Source organism: Alternaria triticimaculans, assembly GCF_023758025.1.
Source record: "Alternaria triticimaculans strain BMP 0046 chromosome Unknown scaffold_6, whole genome shotgun sequence".
Taxonomy (NCBI): Eukaryota; Fungi; Ascomycota; class Dothideomycetes; order Pleosporales; family Pleosporaceae; genus Alternaria; species Alternaria triticimaculans.
The window spans coordinates 247,990-270,776 of NW_026055963.1; the positions used below are offsets into that span (position 1 = coordinate 247,990).

General features: G+C 31.9%; 1 protein-coding gene across 1 annotated transcript; it reads right to left on the reverse strand.

Annotated features, from left to right (window-relative positions):
- Positions 1–16,565: 16,565 nt before the first annotated feature.
- On the reverse strand, positions 16,566–18,122 carry J4E78_004996 (uncharacterized protein; the record flags this gene model as incomplete). Its single annotated transcript, XM_049365620.1, has 3 exons — positions 16,566–17,800; positions 17,850–17,918; positions 17,969–18,122. 3 exons carry the CDS (start codon positions 18,120–18,122, stop codon positions 16,566–16,568), a joined length of 1,458 nt encoding a protein of 485 aa, XP_049222335.1.
- Between the last annotated feature and the right edge of the window lie 4,665 nt (positions 18,123–22,787).

Sequence of the window (22,787 nt, forward strand, 5' to 3'; positions counted from 1 at the left end):
GTCATCCGTCATGTCTATTGGGTCAATCTTCGACTAATGTTGGGATGATCTCACCTCTAACACGACCCCGGAAGTGAACAAGCTAGGGACCTTGATTGGGCGAGCACAGCTAACGTGTACTCGACTGGATGGGCGTATGTCTGGGTGCGTTTGTGGCCTTGCACATGCTGAGGGTACAGGCCGCCAGTCAGCGTTGGCCGTGGGGAAGTGGTGTGGCATGAGACCTCGGGAAGGTTTGCCGAGACGGGCGAACATTGAGCCCCTGCGCCACTATCAGCCACCTCTTATGACGCCTCATGTCGGCTCCTTTTGACTTCAATCGCGAGATGCATCATCAAAACCGATACATGTCCGCCTTACTTTTGTATATTATGTTCTCCAAATTTAACTAGTTGAGATACTTAGCCTGGTCGACATCACATAGTTGGCAGATCGGTGCCCAGGTGGTGTCCACGGGTAGCGGTAAGCACAGTGAACGCACGGGCAATGCGAAGGCAGGATACAGCATGTATTTCCAAGATTTGCAGTCTCATACCATTAGCAGTGGCAAGAACCGAGGTCGTTACAAGCCCACAAATTCATCTACCGCAATCCCGGCGGGGTCAAGCGGACACGCAACGTGTTCTTGCTAGGCACCCCTCGTTAGGTGTATCGCAACACTTCGTTTTACCCTTGCCTTGAGCACCTAGACATCAACCTCCAAGAAGTGCAGTATTACAATGAACTTTGCGACACTTCGCGACACCAAGCTACCTAGCTACAGTACGGCCACCCAGATGGGAAGCCCATGATCATTGAAATGTTCCAAGGTTCTGTTGCTTTCCTAACATCCACACCATGTCGTTCCTAGTCGACATAGACGGCATTCAACTGTCCAGCTATCAGGCTGGCGAACATTACCACATGCTATCGGGGCAAGTGCCTGTTACCTGGTAGATAAGAAAAACCATCTGCAACATCGAAGCTATAGTAATCGTAGCGTGTACAAGAGCTCTGTCTACATAAGTCTTCTAAGAGAGCAAAAAATGTAAAAAGTAAACTAAATATCTAAATAAAATATCTTATTTAATATAAGTTATTTAGCTACTAGTCTAACTAGTAATATTAAATTAAACTAAGTTTTACTATTTTAATACTAGCTATTTATTTATTTATTTAGTAATATTTTAATTTTAACTAAACTTTAGCTTATAGCTAAATATACTTTTTTATACTAAGTATAAAAAGAGCTAATATTTTAATATATATTTTTTTTACTTATAATAGTAAAAGTATAAGTAATACTAACTTTAGTATTAAGCTTTTAATTACTTAGATTTTAGCTTATATTATTTATATTTTTAAGTAAGTATTACTTATAAATATTAGTATAATATACTACTTACTATACTTACTTTATATACTAGTATACTTAAAAAAGTACTACTAAACTACTATAAGTATAGCTATTTTAAAAAGTATAAGTAAAAAGTTAGCTACTAAATACTAAAGATTTAGCTACGCCTACACCTCTAAACGTAAGATTTTAACCTTTTTAGAAATACGTTTTTTTATATACTAGTAATAGATCTTACTTTTTTTAGACTAGCTTTTACTATAAAATTATTAGTTTACTAATAAATAATAGTATTTTTAGTAGTATTTTTAATAAAATTTAAAAATAAAGTTTAAATAAAAGTAGTAAAATAAAATTTTATACTACTTATAAGTATTCTAAAACTTTACTTATAGTTATTATAACTATTTAAGTTACTACTAAACTCTAGTTATTAATAAAATTTTCTATTTATTTTATAGTACTAGATACTACTTACTTATCTAAAAAGTAATATTATAATACTATACTACTACTTTTAATACTAAAAAATAATTAGTAATTATATATAATTTATATAATAAACGTATAGTAAGATAAGTACTCTTCTATCTATATAACTAGCTTAAACTAGAACTAGACTACTATCTAAGTTAAAGGCGTACTCTATTCTTTTAGCGTTATAGTAGAAAGATATATAGCTACGCATTAATATAATACTTATTAGCTAGATATTACTCTACTTAGTAAAACTTAGCTCTACTAGCTAGGCCTTAGCATTTCTTTCTTATACCTTAGACTTTGCTTTTACTAGCTTTTGTATATATAAACTACTTATTTACTTATAATATTAGTTTTCTTAGATTATATATTACGTGCTGTTCTATAGTACTATAAAGTATTATTATATGCTAAGAGATTACCTTATACTATAATAATACTACTTATAATAACTATAGTAATAATAAGAGAAGAACTACTATTACTTTTTATTTAAAGTATAAGCTACGTAATAGAGTAAGTACTCTAGCTACTCTAAAATATCTATAGTAATATAATATCTATACTAAAACCTAAGAAGTAAGACTCTACTAATAGTAGTACTATACTACTAAACCTAAGTTACGTAATAGTAATCTATAAAGTAGATAGAATAGTAATATAGTTTAATATTAAATTATAAAGTATAATATATTTTAAGAATTATAAAGCTTGTCTATTACTATAATATTAAAGATATATATTATTTAGTATATATATTAGAGTACTATTAGATATTAAAGTATAATAGTATATTAAGTAAATATTAATATTAAATAGCTATTAGGTATATATTAAATAATAAAACGCGTCTAATATCTAACTTACTATATAATATTAGCTATAATTATAAAAGTGCTTTAAGTAGGTTTTATAGATAAATAAGTATTAAGTATATATTATTCTAAGATGTATAGCTATTATCTATTAGGTATACTAATAGTAATTAAAATTATAATACTATTTTATTATTATAATAAAAGCTAATAGATTTTAAAGTCTAATTTAATTTATTATATTATATGTGCATTCTAGATAGCTACTTCTAAGCTTATTCTACTTAGAGATCTAGCCTATCTATAAACGCGTATACCTACTAGCTCTTTTTTACTCTTATAACTATAATAAAAATAGTAATACTTTTATTACGCTACTTTCTTTATATTCTAAAAGTTATAAAAGGCTTTACTTACGCTACTCTAGCTCTAGACTATACCTACTACTATAGACTAGCGCGTTCTTATTATAATACTACTTAATCTTTTATATTACGTTACTTTTATAATATTATATAATAATACGCTAGTACTACTATATTATACTATATAGTTCTAAGTCTAGATAATCTCTACTTAAAGATACGTAAGCTTATATTTACTCTTCTACTATATATAAAGTAATATTATAGTATACTTAGTACTAAACGTATTATTAGAAGTACTAAGTCTATAATAAAGTTATAGTTATTTCTTTAGCCTCTATAAAGCTTATTATATATATATAAGTAGAAGTTATAGTAAAAAATTATAAGTAGTAAACTTTATAAAAATAGTAACTTAGCGTTAATATTAAGTACGCGCTTTACTTTATCTCTACTATTAGAGCTAGAAGATATTATTATACTAACTATAAATAGAGAGCTTAGTGTACTATAGTAAATATAAAACTAGTCTATTTAAATATATTCTTAGTATAAATAAGCTAGTATACTTAGAATATATTAGTATTATATAGTAGATTAGTTAATTTAAGATAAACTTTCTAGACAAAGAAGAGTTAGAGTAGTATTCTATAGTACTAATATTAACGTATATAAATCTAGTATAAAACTATTAAAGCTCTAGTTTAGTTAGCTATATCTATTATTTTACTATCTTACCTCTACTTACTTTACTTATATCTAAATAGTTACTAATAGCTACTATAGTAGCTAATTATAATAATACTATACTTTACTAAAACGTATATAGTTACTATAGTAAATATCTACTATAGTAGAGCTTCTAGATTACTTATTAGTATAGCTTACTATTACTATTACTATTATTATAACACTTTTCTATCTCTTTTTTTACTATTCTTATAGCTATTAAAATGTCTATACTATAGTTATACTCTATTAGCTAGAAATATTACTTACTATTTAAATATTAGATAACTTTATATATATTACTATAGCATCTATAAACTATACTTACTTTTACTTTTATTACGCCTAGGTAATAGCTAATAATATAAGTATAGACTCTAAAGCGCTGTAAATCTCTACTTACTACTTACTTACCTCTATCTCTTTTACTTTTATACTTACTTCTACTACTAATAATAATAATAATAATAATAATATACTTAATTATTAGATACCTAGAAAGGTTATAGCTACCTAAAGAAGAAGAAGTTACTTACTTCTAAGATTAAAAAGAACTTAAAGAATAAGACTATTAAGACCTATAAGTTCTTACTTTTAATAATACTATGTATATATACTAATAATATTTAGCCTTAGTAGTCTAGCTAAGTATATACTAATAGTCTATTATTAACTACTAGATATAAGTTATAACTATAGAGTAGTAGACGCTTAGAAATAATATTCTTATATTATAGTAACTATAGCGCTTAATTATTATCTATCTAATATATTATAGTTACTTTAGTAGCTAAAGCTACTACTAATAAAAAGTAGTATAATATTCTACCTACTATATATAAGTAAGTAATAGTAATAATTTAGTAAACCTTTCTAATCTTCTATAAAGCTATAATACTTTATAAGTAAAAAGCTAAGACTAATAAAAATAGTAATAATACTAAGGTTACTTCTAAGAAAGCTATAATACTCTATAAGTAAAAGGCGTAGCTTATATAAGCTTAATTACTTAATTATTATCTATTTAATAAGTTATAATTACTTTAGCTAGAGCTACTACTAATAAGAAGTAGTACTTAGCTAGCGTAATAAGAAGTAGTATAATATTCTACTATATATAGATAAGTAATAGTAATAACTTAATAAACTTTACTAACTTTTTATAGCTTACTACTACTAAAAAGGTAGCTACTTCTTATAAGCGTAAAGCTAAGACTAATAAAAATAGTAATAATACTAAGATTACTTCTAAGAAGAGTCTCTCTTCTCTAGCTCTATTCTTAATTAATATATCTAGTAAACTACTTTAACTTTAATAAGCGTAGTTTACTACTAGTGTAGCTATAAAGCTTATTAGTCTACTAGCTAAGAAAGCAAAGGTCTAAGATATATAGATTTATTAATACTTTAATCTTACTTATTAAGTATAATTATTCTTCTCTTTTTTATTAGTATAATATCTAATTAACAAATTATACTAATATTCTTTAGTTAGATTAATATCTACTTAATTAATCTAAGCTATAATTACTACGCTAAATTACTATTTACTTTATTAATATTCTTATTACTCTTTATATAAATCTAAGCTGTATCTATTACGCTATTATCTAATACTCTACTATATTATTATTACTTTTTATATAAGTCTAAGCTGCATCTATTACGCTATTATTTTATTTCTTATTAATCTATTTATATATAAGTTACCTTTAGTATAGAAGCTATTACTAGATATATAAACTAAGTTAGAGATATATAATATAAGGTTAAAGTCTTAGGTATAAGATATTATAGTTAGAAGTTATATATATTAATAATATTATAGAAGAAAGATACTTATAGAAAGAAAATATTATTATTAATAACTTTACTTAAGGTAAGAGTTAGACTCTAGCTAGAGATAAAGAGATATAAAGTACTTAAGATTAGCTAGTAAAGTCTAGACTAGCTTAGAAGAGATTAGAAAAAGTTAAAATTTACTATAAGATTATAAGTCTATATTAGTAAGAATACTAGTAGATAATAAAGTATATTAAAAGAATCTATAAAGAAAGTATAAGAGTTAGTAATAAGTAGGTTTAAAAAAGCTAAGAAAGAGAAAATATTCTAAGCTAGAGAAGGTTTAGCTAGACTTAGAGAAGAGTAGCCTAGTTAGCCTTCTACTTAGATATTAAAATATCTACTTATATATTCTAGCTTCTAGAGACTTAGCTATTTTTATATTTTTAATATTTTAGCTATTTAAATAGACACTACTAAGTTAGACTTAGCTATTTTAAGCTTTATTTTTATAGATTTTAGCTTAATAGTAATAGTAAAGGTATATATTTTACTTAATTTAAGCTATAGAAAATATAACTAATAATAGATATTAAGTTAGACTTAGTTATTTTAATATCTATTATACTAGTTAATATACTTATAAGTAGTAGTAAAAGTACCTATCTTAAGTAATTTAGGCCTTAGTTTAGCGTATTAATAGCTATTTTACTAGATAAAGATCTAAATTTTATTATACGTTAGCTTACTACGCGCTTATATTTTCTTACTAGATATAGAATATTTTACTACTTAGCGTAATAATTAGAATTTAGTAGTAGCTACGCTAGGTCTTCTACTCTAGAAGTAGTAAATTAGAAAGGCTAAGTTAATTAATATCTTAGCTTTACTAGCTATAAAGTGCGTATTAGATTAATAATTAGATATTAGCGTTACTATATTAAAAGATAGTAGATATATCTATAGAAAGAGAATAGAATAAACCTAAGTGTCTAGAATATCTTTATTAGAGTATACCTTTCTTAGCTATAAGATATAGAGTATAAGATAGAATAGATAATAGAATTAGTATAAAAAAAAGAGTAGTAATAGATAGAATAGTATAATAGTACTAAATTATATACTAGAGATCTAATATATTTAGATATATCTTCTAGTATTATAAGAATGCAAATATACTAGAGAAATAAAGTCTTAGTCTTACCTACGTAAAGTATAACGCTTTATATTACGTTATATATATAAAAGATTACGTAGCTATAAGTAGAGCGCGCGTTCTAACTACTATACCTACTTCTTTTACTTTAAGTTAAGATAATATATCTAGAAGTTAACTAATATACTTTAATTATTAATTATTACTTTTACGTGTAATTTTAGAGATATAATAATTATTAGCTTATATTCTTATATCTTCTACTATAGCGCTAGTAGCGCAGCTCTTTCTTTAGCTATATATTATAAAGTTTATATCTATAAAGCTCTAAATATTATAATAATACTATTATAATCTTAGAAATATTACGCTAATTATACTATAGTTTAATAAGTAATAATATAATATATTATAAGATATTGCGTATTTACTACTATAACCTAAAAGCTATTTTATAATATTAGCCTTAATAATAGTTTAGTTAGTTTCTAGTATTACTACTAAACCTCTATTACTTATAGTAGATTTTTAAAAATTAAAAGCTATAACTTTACGTCTCTATTATAAAGATACACTATACTAGTTGTATTAAAACTACTTTAGCGTTTAAGGCGTAACTATTACTAATAGTAGTTTCTTAAAGCTATTATCTAGAGTAGAGAATAAGCACTTATTATTAAGCTTTTATTCTTAACTAAAGAAAGTCTTACTATCTAGGTCTATAGCTTATATATAGAAGAGTAAGATATTATAATAGATAATATAGCTTATATTAGTAGGCGCTATAGAAGTAATTAGCTTAGTGTAGAAAGTTCTAGAAAAAGAGAATAAAGTTAAGAAAGAAAAATATATATTATATTAAGACTTAAGCTCTTATATACTAGACTATTAAGTAGTATTTATACTTAGATAATATTTAAGAGATACTATATATAGTAGATATCTTAATTAATTAACTAAAAGCTATCTAGCTTAATTATAGGCGTTACCTAAATTAAAAGAGTATTAATACTTAAGAGACTAATAATTAGATAGTTTTTAGAAAGAGTAAAGGTTAGAGTAAATAAAATCTTATTACTATTAACGCTTAGACTCTAGAAGTTATTAATAATACTTTATTATATAAAGTTACTCTTTATAATATTAAGAACTATAAATATCTAGTGTATACCTTCTCTAAGATATATAAATATTCTAGTAACTTAACTAATTATGTCTCTTTAAACCTAGATAAACCTAGATATTATAGTAGTAACTATGTAAAGGCGCTTTCTAAAGTAATATTAGTTTATATCTATACTATAGTAACTCTAACTTATAGATTATTAAACTTAAAGTACTAAGCCTAGTAAAGTAGACTATAATTAAAAGTATATATATTTAGTTTATTATAGTTAATTTAATAGGCGTCTTATAATAGTTAGATAAATAGATATTTTACTAGTAGCTTATAGAAAGTATAGACTAAGAGAATAGAGTTAGCTAGTATATAAAGAGACTTTAGTATAATTTATAACTAAATAGTAGAAGTATTATAAGCTTTATTTTTTTATATATATTAACTATCTACGTTACTATTCTCTTACGCGTAATTAAGCTAAGTACTAGAGGTAGTTAGATAGTAGAGAAGTAATAGGTAATACGCGTTAATATTACTTAAATAACTAGCTAGTTTAGAGTAGCTTATATTATATACGCTACTTAACACTAGATAGATAGTCTATCTACGCTACTTCTATTTAAGAAGCGTAACTATAGTATTATAATAATTTATCTTAGTAATTTTATCTTTAAAGATTTTATTATAAAATATTAGCTATTATTTTTATAAAAGTTATAGTTATAACTATAGCGTAAATAATATAGCTAATAGCTACTAAAAATAAGTAAAAGAGATAAGATAGTAACTAAGAAAATACTTACTTATACTTATTCTCTCTACTCTATATTATTACGTTTCTTACTAAGCTAAACTCTTTAACTATAGATATAATATATAGAATTATATAGATATTTAGTGTAAACTTCTTTCTCTTAAGAGTATTAAGTTACTTTTTCTTTTAGCTAGACTTTATACTTTTCTTTCTTTAGAAAGTATTACCTACTATAGTAGCGTATATTTCTTTCTTATTTCTAAATAAAGTATTATCTAAATTAATATCTCTATTACTAGTTACTATATTAAAGTTATTATACTTATCTACGTATTAAGCTTTCTAGGTTAGAGTTTACTTACATAAACTATAGTAAGTTAGGTTTAAAGAACTAAAAGGTATAATAGTTAGTCTAGTAGTAAGAGTTATACTAGATATAGAGTAAATAGCCTTACTAGAAGTAAGAAATATAATATTAATAAAGTTCTATATTCTCTACTAGCTTTTAATAACTAGAGATAGTAGTTCTACTTAGTTTTTCTTTCTTATATATAGCTTTATAATAACTATATTTATTTATATAATAGTTATATAGTAGTAGATAATAAAATTAACACTAGTATAAGAAGAAGTATTCTTAGTATACTTAAGAACCTACTTAATAGTAGCTAGAATCTTAGAGTAGAGATAAATGTTCTTAAGCTATTACTATAGTGTAACTAGAGTAATTATACTAGCTTTACTAAACTCTTATATTAAAAAAGAGCTAATATACTAATAAATATTCTAGATATAAGTCTATATTAGAGGTAGAGTTATAGTAGTAAACTGCGTAGTAAACGTCTTATAGAAAATAGGTTTTAATAGGTTTATAAAGAGAATATTAAGAATCTAGTAAGCTATTTCTTTAAATTTACTATAAACTATATTACTAAAGAATATAATAGGTATATATAGCGCTTTATAAATATAAGATAATAGAAAAGGCTTATTATTAAGACTAAGTAATTAGAAGGTATTATTATAGTTCTTCTATAATATCTTTTTTACTTTATTATAAATACGCTATATCTTATAGTAGTAATAACTATATATAATAATATTATAGTTAATATTAATATCTTAGTTAGTCTTTAAGAAGATAAGATATAACTAGTAGTAGTACTCTATCTTCTAGTTCTTATAGCCTATATTTATCTACTATTATAGTATATTACTAATATAAGTAACGTAGAGAGTGTATATTATAACTATTAACTTATTATTAAGTTTTATCTTAACGCTAGTCTCTAGTTCTCTTAGATATATTATTAAATTAACTATATCTTTCTACTTTATAGTAAAAGAGGCTAATAAGATAGAAAATATATTAATTTAATATTTATAGTTAAGCTTATTTATAAAGGTAAATTACGCGTAGATTCTAGGTATTAGATAATATATATTCTAGTATAAACTAAATATATTAATAAATAAGGTATATAGAAGAAACTATACTATTTTAGCTATAGTATTAAGATTTCTAGTAATTATATATTAGCTATATATCTTTAGTTCTAACTTTCTATAGAGTAGGTAAGTAAGCGCTAGAGGCTAAATAGATATAGAGTTATATAAAATAATATATTAAATAATATAGCGCGTTAAGTAGAAAGAAAAGTTACTAGATATTAAGATTATATAGTAGTAGTTAAGATATATAAGTAGCTTAGTATAGATAAGAGCTAATTATAGTATCTATATATTAGACTTATTCTCTATAAGAAAGATCTTATTATTAGTAAAGCTAATAGAGTTAGTTATAGAAGTTTTATCTATAATAGCTTATAGCGTCTCTTTAAGTTAACTTTTAATATAGATTAGCTATATAGAGAGTTTTACCTCTTTATATATTCTATCTTATTTAGCGCTATTAGTTATATTAAGACTAATAAAGATAACGTAGCTAAACTTTCTACTATTTAATATAGTGCTATAATACTAGACAAAATCTAAGGCTAGAATAACCTATCTAACGTGTTTACTACTCTATATATAGATAAATTAACTACTTATAGTCTAGTTAGACCTACTCTAGAATTAAAAATACTAGAACTCTAATAGCTTATTAATAAAATGCGCTATACTAAAATACGCGTAGCTTATTAAAGCCTAAGATTATAGAAGATATTTAAAGAAATACTTTATATTAAATAGTATTATCTTTTCTTTATTATTAGCGTAAGTTAGTAAAAAAGTCTAGTTAAGCTCTAGTTCTTAGCTTCTTATAGATAGAAGAGGTAGTTAATTATTTAGTATCTACTTTATAGTGTTAACCTACCTAGAGAGATAAGCTACTTTAGATAGAATATTCTTAAGAAGACTAAGTATATTTATAAAATTAACCTATTACTTTCTACTAATATTCTATTTATTAATATAGAAGGTAACTACTACTTTAAATTTAGATATCTTAAAGTCTTTAGTGTAATATAGAACTTTATTTATTAGATTATTAGAGTGTATATAGCTTTTAATTAGATTAGAGTTAATAAAAGAGAAGATTTACCTTAGTGTAGCTAACTCTTTAAGTAGTGTTTCTTTACTAGAATCTTTATTATTAAATGTACTAGCTATATAGTTCTTATCTTCTTCTATAGCTACTATTTCTACCTTATTAGTATTTAGCTTAGAATTATCTTTATTTATAGCTTTAAGTTTCTTCTTAGTCTTCTCTACTATACCTATTATATTAGAATCTAATATAATATTACTCTTAATATAATTTACTAGACTAAGAATATTTTAAATAATCTATATAGCGTTTATAGTAATATAGCTCTTAGTTAATAGAATAGAATTATCTAAGCTTATATTAATGTCTCTCTAACTAAAACCTTTACTCTAATAACTAGATAAGGCTTCTAATTATTTTTAAATATTATTATATTTAGATTAATTAAATTTAAGGTTAAGCTAATAGAATAAAACTCTATAACGTAATAGAAAAAGTAGATTATAAAAACTAGTGCTAGGTATTATAAAAGTCTAAATATACAATTTTAAAGATTAGCTAAATACTTAGAAATAAAGTAAATAAATTATAGAATATAGACTTAGAAGTAGACCTATAAACTATAATATAATCTTAAACTTAGATACTTAAAGCTAGATTATAGATACTATATTAGAGCTTAGAAATATAGATATAGATAGAGTAAAGAAGAGAGTCTAGTAGTTAGAGAGGTAGTCTAGAATAGATTTTACAAACTAGAAATAAGCCTAAAAAGGCTAAGTTATATAAGAGTATATAAGAGAATATTTAGTAATATTCTCTAAATTTAAAAAGAAAGAAGTAGAAAGATAATAAAAGTAGTCTAAGTAGAGAGTAGGCTATCTAGAAAGATATAACATTCTAAAATAGAGGTAAAGTAGCTAGTAATAGAGATAAGTAGCGCTAGTAGAGAAGACACTAAATATAGAAATATATTAGTATATCTTCTACTATAATTTCTAGTATTTTAGGCTAGCTAAATATCTTTATTTAGCTATCTAGTTATATTAGAAGTAAAAATATGCGTGTATAAAAGTAGTATTAATAAAGAAGTTACTAGTAGAGTAAAAGAGTTAAATTCTCTCTTCTAATATATATACTCTAGGCTAAATCTTAATAGCTAATTATAAATAAAATAGGTAACTAAGAATCTCTAAAGTATATTATATCTAAATAGCTAGGTAGGTATTAAAAGTATAGAATAATATAATATTAATATAAATAGTAGAGTAAAAGCCTAATTCTAGTAATCTTAATAGTAATAAGTAGTCTAAATACCTAGATAGATAATAGAAATATATAGTAACTTATAGCGTATAGTAAATAATATAGTTAGAGACTTTTTTATTAAGCTATATAGTACCTAAAAAATTTTATAAAGTTACGCCTATAACTAGAAGGTAATAGCTAAAGAATTTAGCTATAGATAATAAAGCTAAGATATAAGAAAAAGTAGCGCTATATTATAATATATAGAAAAGCTAAATATTATAATATAAAATCTTATATAGATATAAGTTATAGATAGAGTACGTAGTATAGTAATAATATAGAAATACTAATAGTTTAAGAATTTAGAGTTAACGCGCTAGGTAGAGTATAGAGCTACTAGTGTCTAGTTACGTTACGCTAAGTCTATATTTACCTCTACTATCTATAAACTTCTCTTTACCTTTTAACTTTTAAACTCTTATTTTATTCTTACCTCTACTATTAACTCTATAATACTTTCTTTTTATTTTACTAATTACTTTTTTTATATCTTTTTTATATACTATAACTATACCTAGCTAAATATACTTTTCTACTAGTAATATCTCTAAGAGTAGCCTAAGTACTAATAAACTTACTAAGCGCTACCTACGCTATAATAACTCTAATAAACTTATAAAAGTTACTATTTAAGCTTCTTAAAGAAGTATATAATCTACTATACTATTAAAAAAAGTATATAAAAATAGCTCTAATACTAAGCGCTTAACTACTACCTCTAAGAAGAAAAGCTATCTTAATACTTTATCTAAGTTAACTAAACTCTTACCTACTTTTACTAAGAAGCTTACTAAAGATAAAGTAGTATTAGATTTAAAAGTACGCGCTTTATAAACTAGTTATATAAAAACTATAGCTAAGCTAAAACTATCTACACTACGTGTTACTAAAGATAACTCTTAATAGATCTTATTCTAAACACTATCTATAGAAGAAAAGCCTAGTCTAGAATATCTATCTAATAATTCTAAGTAATAAAAACTCTTACCTAGACCTATAGTAAAAGTTAAAAAGTCTAAAAGCTAAGAATATTACTACTTTCTAACTCTAGAAGTAGAAGATAAAACACTATTTATTAAAGAAGAGAAAAAGAAAAAAAAAAAGAAAGTTAATAAGAAAGATAAAGCTAAGAATAAGATAAAAGAGATTAGAGATAAGAATAAAGATAATAATAAGCGTGTTACTAAAGTTAATAAGTTACTAAATAAAATAACTAGATTAGCTAAGAGTAAGAAAAACTTTAGCGCTACTAAGAAGTTACTTAGACTATATAGTAAAAAGAAAAAGTTTTAGGCTTTTACTCTTAATAATTTTAAGAAAAGAGTTGTAGTAAGAATTTAAGCCTTTATTACTTTACACTACTAACTCTATAGTAGTAATAAGTTTCTAGTAAGCGTAAGAAGCGCTTTTATAATAAAAGTAACTATAATAATATAGCGTAAGATCTTTAGCCTTAGATTAATTACTTAGCTAAGCTAACTAGAATCTATCTTCTAAATACTCTTAACCTAGATACTTACTAAGTATTAGTAAATAGAGTATTTTCTAAGTATATATAAGATTCTAAAGATACTTAGATTCTAAAGCTTAGAGCTTATAGAGTCTAGTAGAATATAACTTAGTAGAAATTCTATACTATTAAATAACTTTATATAAGTTATAGTATTATATTTATTAAGTTATTACTAATTCTTCTAGGTATATATACTTAGAGTTTTTAAATTAGATAAAGAGAGTAAGCATCTAAAGAGTAAGATTTTTAATACTAAGCGCGTACGTAAATTCTTTCTTAATATATATAGTATTAAAAACTTTAAGTTAGTATTTATATTTACTTATTACTATATTAACTTTTAGTGTAGTACTTCTATAGTATAATAGTAGACTTATAGTAAGTTAGTATATATTCTATATATAGAATAATATTACTAATAATAATATAAATATTATAGTATTATTAGTAGCTTTTACAAAATATATTATAGATATAGAGAATAACTATAAGCTAGCTTTACCTTAAAAAAAGAAGTAGCTTACTTAAGTAAAGCTACTAGCTACCTTTTATAATTAAGGCTAGAAAGAAGGCTTTATTAAGTATTAGCCTAGCTTTTATAAGTTCTTCTTTAATAAGAACTATATATCTAAGAAGTGTAAAGCTAAGAAGAAGTTTAATACGTATAACTATAATGCTAATTTACTTCTTAGTATTACTAAGCTACTATCTAGCTTTAACGTATTATTTATTAAATCTAGTATCTTTAATAATAGCTACGCTATATCTAATAATAAAGTATTTATTATAAAGAAAAAAAGAAAGTAGAAGTTCTAAGACTATCTACTAGCTACTTAGTAATTTCTTATTTATAAAGCTTTATCTTCTTAAGTTAGCGCGCTTTAATTTAGCTCTACTAAATATACTATTTTTATCTTTATCTATCTTTATATCTATAGTCTTATAGACTTTATTTTAGTATTTAATTTATATTAATAGAGTTCTATCTACTTATATATACTAAATAATGCTTTATTTTCTAAAGAGTAGAGGTGTTTAGATATATAGTAATTATACCTATAATCTTAGAGTAATATTTCTTATACTAGCAGGTATATTTAGTATATATAAGTAGTTACTTCTTATTACTATTTCTCTAAGTAGATATTCTACTTTACTTTTTAGTTCTTTTCTACTATATAATACTTATTTACTTTAGAAATATAGCTATAAGGCTATATTATAAAAAATAGAATACTAAACTTTACTAGGCTTATTTATATTAAGTACTACTTATTTAATTAATATATTCTACTAAACTATAAAGTTCTTAGTAAACTAACTTAGAATTTAAGTACTTAAAATATAAAGTTAGTATATAGAGATAGCCTAGAAACTACTTTTATAGTAGGCTATTAGGTCTTTACTCTATCTCTTAGCTACTACCTAGAAGAGACTTAAGATAAGCTATATTATATAGTAAATATCTAAGAAAAAAGTATAGCTAACTAGAAGTTAAATTAATAAATTAATTACTATAGTAAAGCGCTTAGTAGATTACGCTATAATATATATATAATAAATAATTATAGAATATAGTAATACTCTAGGTAGACTAAAATATAGAAATTAATATATAACCTCTAGCTACTAGTAGATTAGAGCTATATTAAAATGCCTTTATACTTAAGCTATAATATTAACTAGTTAAAGTATAATAGCTATTATATTATAATAGGTTTCTATAGCTTAATATATATTATAGTTAATTACTAATATAATTATAATATATAATAGACGCTAAGATATTTTAAAAGCTAATATTATATTAACAGTCTCTTAGTATATGCATAACATCTAACTAGCGTAAATAAATTTTAAAAATCTTAATATATAATATATATTAAAATATATTATAATTAATAGCTAATTAGTATATATTTATATTAAGATGTATTAAAGACTAATATATAACACTATTAATATAGCTATAGTATCTCTTTAGTTTTAGCATATATTAATCTTAGTAACATATATTAATTAATAAAATCTAATACTTAGTAATAGCCTCTTAATAGCTTTTATAGTTATATAACAGCTTTTAGACAGCTGTTCTAGCTTAGCATTATAACATTATACATTCTTGAAACCCCTATTACGCGGTACGGTAAAGATGCGCTACCACGGGTAGACCCGTACCCCACTTTGCTAACTTGCAGGGTGCAGGCAGGCTCTGCCGACGTGAGGTGTCAGGCGAGCCTACTCTTCATACGACAGTCATCAGATACCACAATCTGGGGATCCAACCACCCCGCGACCATCCCCTGCAAGACCCCAGAGCATGGTCGAGCGCTCCTCCATAGCGTGCTGAAGGCGAACAAGTGTGTTTGAGGCACGTTCGTGTATAGCCACAAGTACGCGGCGTTGGGATAGCAAGACCAAACGATGTTAAACATTGAGCGAGCGAGCGAAACAAGAAGCAGTGTGAAGCAGTGTCAGCAAAGGATGAGGCAGAAGGTATTGCGTGGGATGGTTTGGAATTCATGCTATGTACAGCTACCTTTCCCTCTTACAGGCGATCAACCAGCCCCACGCATTTTTTCCTAGGAAACCCGATACGCCAAGACCATAGATACCCACACGCGAGAAGACACATGCAAAAGGAGTGTGCGGTAACAGTGAAGGAAAGACTTGACAGGATCTGACCAAGGAGATGGAGTCAGGAAATGAATTAGTATCGCTGCGAATCTTGGAGACGGTCGTAGATCACCATCTTCAGTGTCGTCAGTTCATCGGTAAGGCGCTTGACCTCCAGCTTGTGGTCTTGCTTCAACCCATCGATCATCGTAATGTGGTTCCTCACCAAAGCATCGAGTCTCTTGCTCGCGCTTGGACTGACCAAGGCATTGCACTCAGTGAGGAAGTCGCGTATATCGTCCTTCAAGCTCGCCGTCTCGAGCTTGTTGCTGAGTCGCGAGTACTCACTCACGAAGACCCGTATGGCCTTGGGCCACGAGAAAGGCTGCAACTTGGGACTGCTGGGGTTGTAGTACGTCGGCAGGTTGTGCTCCGGACCCACGCAGTCTTCCTTGGTCAATTCGGTCCCCAGCTTCACGTCGGGAACCGGCGCATCTGTGTTCTCCCTCCACAGCTTGATCGCCACAGCCTTAGTCGGGGCGCTGAAGTGCACAGATCCGGGGTACCGGTCGATGACGTGTCTACAGCCCTGCCAGGTGTCGTAGATGATACCTCTCTCGAAGCCCTCGATCACCACGTAGTACCTCTTGGCTCCGGCCCCGGACCCTTTAGATCGCTTCGCAGGGCGACGGTTGTTGTCATGTTTTGGCTTCGGGAAGCCGGGATGGGAGTGGTATGGGGGTGGCACCTCCTCAACCTCGTCTGAGTCGAATTCCGGCGGGGCTGGTCGCTTACCCGCGCTTCCCCCTGGGGTCGGGGTGTTGACTGACGCTAAGGTTCTCCTCCTCGAAGAGGGTCCAGCTGCACTGGACTGGACAGGCATGCTCGATTCGACCTCGTCATCCGTTGGTACGGTGGGAGTTGGAACACGTCGGCCCTTGCGCGGGGTTATGATACGTCTTTTGCCGGGAGCTGATGAAGATGCTGCGGGTAGGTATTCATCATCCGTTGGGAGCTCGTCCTCGCGGTCCATGTCGGTCGCTCGAGTAGTTGGCGTTCGTCTCTTGGCCGGAGCTGATGAAGATGCTGCGGGTACGTCTTCATCGTCCGTTGGGAGCTCGTCCTCGCGGTCCATGTCGGTCGCTCGAGCGGTTGGCGTTCGTCTCTTGGGTCGGGTAGAAGAAGAGGCAGACGGTGTGCCTTCTTCGTCTGGCAGGACCTTGCCCTTCCGCTCCATGTCGATCTTATGAGAGAGCCATTCGAGCTCGGCCAGCTCAAATCGAAACTTGCACTCCTTGGGGTGACCGTAACCTCGAGAGCAAGTAAAATCTGGGGAAAGGTTAGTCTTTGGCCGCAAACTGAGTGCATGATGCCTTACAGATCCGGTCGTTTGCGCCGAGGAGTGGCTTCAGAGCAAACTTAGGCTGTTGCCTATCCTCACATCGACCTGCAAACTTGTTAGTCATGATCAACGTAGTCCCAAAGTTGAGCACGTACAGAACCATTGGCCTTTCCTATACAGGGGCTGGCAATACGGTATGTACCAGCTTAAAAGCCAGTCTCCAAGGAAGGTACGAGGCGGCTCGTCTGGTGAAGGGCCAGTGTTGGTTGCATCGGCTTTCTTCACTCTCGGGGTCTTGGGTGCGGGCATCTTTGGAATGGAATTCGTGCAGTGAATTGATTGTGTGATTGAAGAAGGTAATGTTCAGTACCGAGATACATAAAAGGGAGGCGCAGCGGAGTTTAAGTATGCCAAACCCTCTATACTAGAGTGGCCAGATGAGTAATGTAGCAACTTTAACATATGCTCGTTAAGATTGAACGGCGACATGAAAATACGCACCCGCTTTCGGGTTGATCTCTCAGCTTACGTTCAGGGCGACTGATGGCACCGTCGGGCCATATGTTTCCGGTTACTTGGGTAGTATACAACATGAGCTCTTTCAAGGTTGCGCACACCCTCATTCTACGGATCCCTACCAGAATGCCCGCGGAGAATACCTCTCCGTACAACTCTTTCTCCGGTTCCGCAGAAAGTTTTGCCAGAAAAGCCGAAAAGCATTGCCGTTCACTTGATGGCTGAAGCTAGAGCAGTCTTAGTAGCGTCACATTCCATATTCAGGGTGAGGCCGTGATGCTTCCCCGCGCCGTCTTCAGCGCTCTGGTACCCAGAGTAAGGCACACTCTCGGAGCAGCTAGCAAGATTTGATTGAACCGAGAATGGTGTGTTACGAGTAGCGTGGATTCGAAACTGTTGAGCTCGAATGTGCAAGCATGTTACCCAGCAATTCAGCCAGCCTGTCTTGATCTGGTGTTGTCTACGAAAGCCAAGATGCAGGTGTAGTTGTATAGTCGAGGTGAACGCTTACCTGTTCGGGTAATGCACCCTACACAAGGGAACACGGCAAGCTATCGATAGCCCAAACTTTACGGTTCGGGCCTACCGAAAATCTCACTACGACCCACCTTTGAATAGTGACCTGAGAAATCCTTCGACCCAACGCTACGTTACTGAGGCGAAGCCGAGCATCGATAACATCGAAAAGGTACCGGCATCAATGCATTCGCTTCCGCACATATACACCCATGTCATACACTACGTATTCACCCAATTAGGTTAGCATGCGGGTTTGACATCTGCTTGTATTGTTTGCAAAGTCGTAACGGATATACACATGCTTGAGCACGAGCTCGATACGTGGTTAGCCGCAAAGTACCGACATCGCGGCTACTTCGGCCAGTTATCACATCCCGGTCGCCTCCATAGATACCTTGAACGATGCTAGCAGATGCCTCCGAAGAACACCATGCTCCAAAAGTCCTCAGAGCCCGAGTATCATCTATTCGTAGTGCTCTTCGACGAGCCATGTAACTCTATAGAAAGTTTGGCCGAACCAGTTACCATTTCTTTGAGACGATGTAGACGCGTAAGCACCTCCTCGGGTATCAGTCACCGTACCCAAGCGCTTAGAGAGATTACGATCAGAATCAGAGCGCTCACAAGCTGGGCAAAGAGGTGCGGCTTGCATCCCCCGCCGTTTGCTCCGATATTGGTCGAATTAGACACATGTGCGTTCCTGCAAGGCATTTCATGAATGTGGGTAGTCATCTGGCAACCTCAACGCGGCCATCGTTGTACTGGCTTGGAGTCCTGAGCTTTTTGAGGCATCACATCTGGACAAAAATGAAGACGTTTAAACGAATTTAATGGTGCTTAGCTATCTACTACATCCGAGACAATAGTGAGGGCCAACTACCTATGTATGCTGAAGACTCTTTGAGGCTGTCTAGTACAGGAACAATGCCGCGTACATGGTGGGCGTCAGCAGACTCCCTTGCTTTACAACATTGACTTCATCGCAGCAAGTGTTAAGGTCCTCCGTGCATTGAGCGATCTGCTTTAGCCATGCTCGTGCCTCTGCTTCATCCCCAAATCCTTGCACCAACACATCGATTTGTCCAGCGTGAAACAACTGCACAAGCCGTAGACCGTTGTAAACATACTGCCCCTTTCTCGTAATGACTGCCCAGGACTTGATCCGCATCTGCATCAAAGGATCATTCGGGTATGTTCTCGTGGAGGGTGAATGGACGAGACCCAGACTTGCTGACTGTTGGGTTGTCGAACTCGTTGCGCTGTTATTGGATGCCATGACCACTATTGTTCTGAAGGAAAGGCTTCTATGGCTACTCAGCATTATGAACAACCTAGCTACAACACGGACGAAGCTCTCACTCACGTGATTGACCTTTTCAGCGTTAAACTGCCCAGGTGTGTCTGCAAGCGATGCCAAACAACAGCAAAGATGATGATGATGATGATAATTGCGGCTAGTTTGTCGAAGATGCGAACTGAACGGCGTTATGATACTCCCGTAGAGGATGTGGAGATTGCGCCTACAGCTCGCCCGCTTTGGTGAGATCTTGGTCGGGCGCCGCTCCAAGCGGGCATGCTCTAAGTTCCAATTACATGGAAACTTTTGGAGTTTGAAGATTCCGTATGCCTCATGTGCTAAGCCTTGTTCCAGTTTTGCGCAGCCTCGGAATCATCAAGTCTGACAGGGTCCAGAGAGGTGTACCCAGGTAGTTCGATCGGTGTTAATTCGGCACCTTACAAGAACGTTACATTGCGAGGGTTTTACATGCTGCCAATCCGCAATGTTGGGCTGCTATTCTTACTCGGACGGCAGGCGTTGTCGTAACCTCGAAATCCCAGGGTATGAGACATGATGGTCGGAAGATGCCATTTCTTCGACATGAATTAGCCGACGCTTCAAACTCGGTCGTTTTCCAGAGTTTGGAACGGTCGTTATCGTTGCGCTAGCGACTGGGTATTTTCAGGGACCTTCCTAGGCGCAGGGCGCGGGGAATGCGAAACGCTGACGTCCCCGTAAGATGTTTCCTAGGTGGTAACTGGCCCCGCCCTGGCATGATGCCGCGTGGTGCCGCGCCGACCTCGGATGGTACACAGATGCACGAATCAAAGCCAGATGTCATATGAGGAGTAACACATTGTCGCCGGCTACTGAATCATGAGGTGCTGCTCAGGTGGTAGTGTGGGGGTACTCGCACTGATCACATAATCCCGTCCACATGACGGAACTCGTTACGAACCGCGATCCAGCAATCTTCTTGGATGTTTAGCCTCTTACAGCGTACTTGCGTCAGTGAGACTTCTTGATGGAAACTATGTACTAATAAGACGAACAAAGTTCCACGTCTTAACGCAAGATACAGAGTGTACAGATTTCTCACGCGTTTGGTCCTGACTTCTGCAGTACTTCAGCATCATGTGACACTAGTGCATAACTCGATAGCAGCATATTCTCAAGATTCTGACGAGGATCTCAAACTTAAAAGTGAAGAGCGTAGACTGTCAGCAACCTGCTTGGCGCGAGGAACACGAAGAGCTTGATCGAGGTTCACTGCACATGCAAGACGTGAGAAAGGCTGAAGAGAGCTTTCTAAATCGCAAAATCTGTTGCGTACATAATGGGTGATAAAGAACTTCCTTGATAAATATATTCGATTTTAGTGAACCCCTCCACCTCCCGTCCGTTTTCAACCGTTGTCTCCTACCACCGTCTCCAACTACCGTTTCCAACCAAGCTTGTACTTCTGACAGAGTAGGAGAAGCTCCAAATTATGCGTTGTAAGAGCGACCAAATGGGCCTTCCCGGGTGATGCCTCGTTGGCACCCACCTGTTATGACATAGTACCTCTTCTTTCGCAAGAGCCTAGGCAAGACTATTTCTTTGTACACGCTTATAGACGGTAGCATGGTTTCCAACCATGCTTTCGCCTTCGTCTTGGTCTCGAAGTTTGCCACTAGGCCATCGGGATAGCCAGCAATGTACCGCCGAAAGCTTTCGAAATCGCCCTCGTAGATACCTGTCTCTTGGCTACTGACCATTGCGAAGTAATTCTTTCGTGTCCTCGAGCGAATAGGCGCTCTCACGAAAAAAAGAGGTAGGCGACGTAGCTCGCCCTCGATGATGGCAAAGGTTTTTGGTTGCGAGGATGGCACGTCGTAGTGCCAGCGATGGAGAGGCCAGATCGAATCATAGTGACTAGAAGATCTCGCTTCCGGAACGGGTGTGGGCCCCGATGGTCTCGTTGTAGTGGGCATGGTGTGTAGTTGCTTTTTTTGTTCAGTATCACGCACAGCGACCGAAGGTTTCATAGAGTGACGACTTACAGTGCTGAAACTGTTGGGTGGTACGAGGAGAATGTCCGTAGTGTTACTTAGCGATTATAGTGTTATGGTTGAAGATGCAAAGATGCGAAGTCGAGGGCAGTGTTCAGTTGCGGGGAGTACGGAAGCTAGTCCATACGTGGGTAGTCGCTCGGGCCGTCCATGGATTTCATCTCCTTCGCTGCTTATGCCAAGCGGCTCTCCGGATTTACAACGTGTGCACTAAGACTACGTGCAGACTATGTCAAGCAGCGGCAGAGATGGCGAGAAATAGCAAGACTTACATGAGAAGAGTCAGGTACATGCGAGCTGGATGCAATGACGCTCATGAATTTCATCACTAGTCGTTTAAACCTTGCACTATGTGTCTCCCGATGCAGACAAAGGTGAACTTTTCTTGACTAGCAATACTTTTGTGAAATTTCTAAAGCACCGCTCGCTGAAGGAAGAAGGACAGGAAACACAACCGCCATGCAGGGGTATAAAACTACCATAGATGCATATGCTTTTACACGAAGGAAAGGAGAACAGGAATATAGGCAGAGACAAACGCTCATTGGCTAACATCCGGGTGTGAGGCTCGATGCTTTAAGAGACATAGGTTCTTAGGGCAGCAGCTCA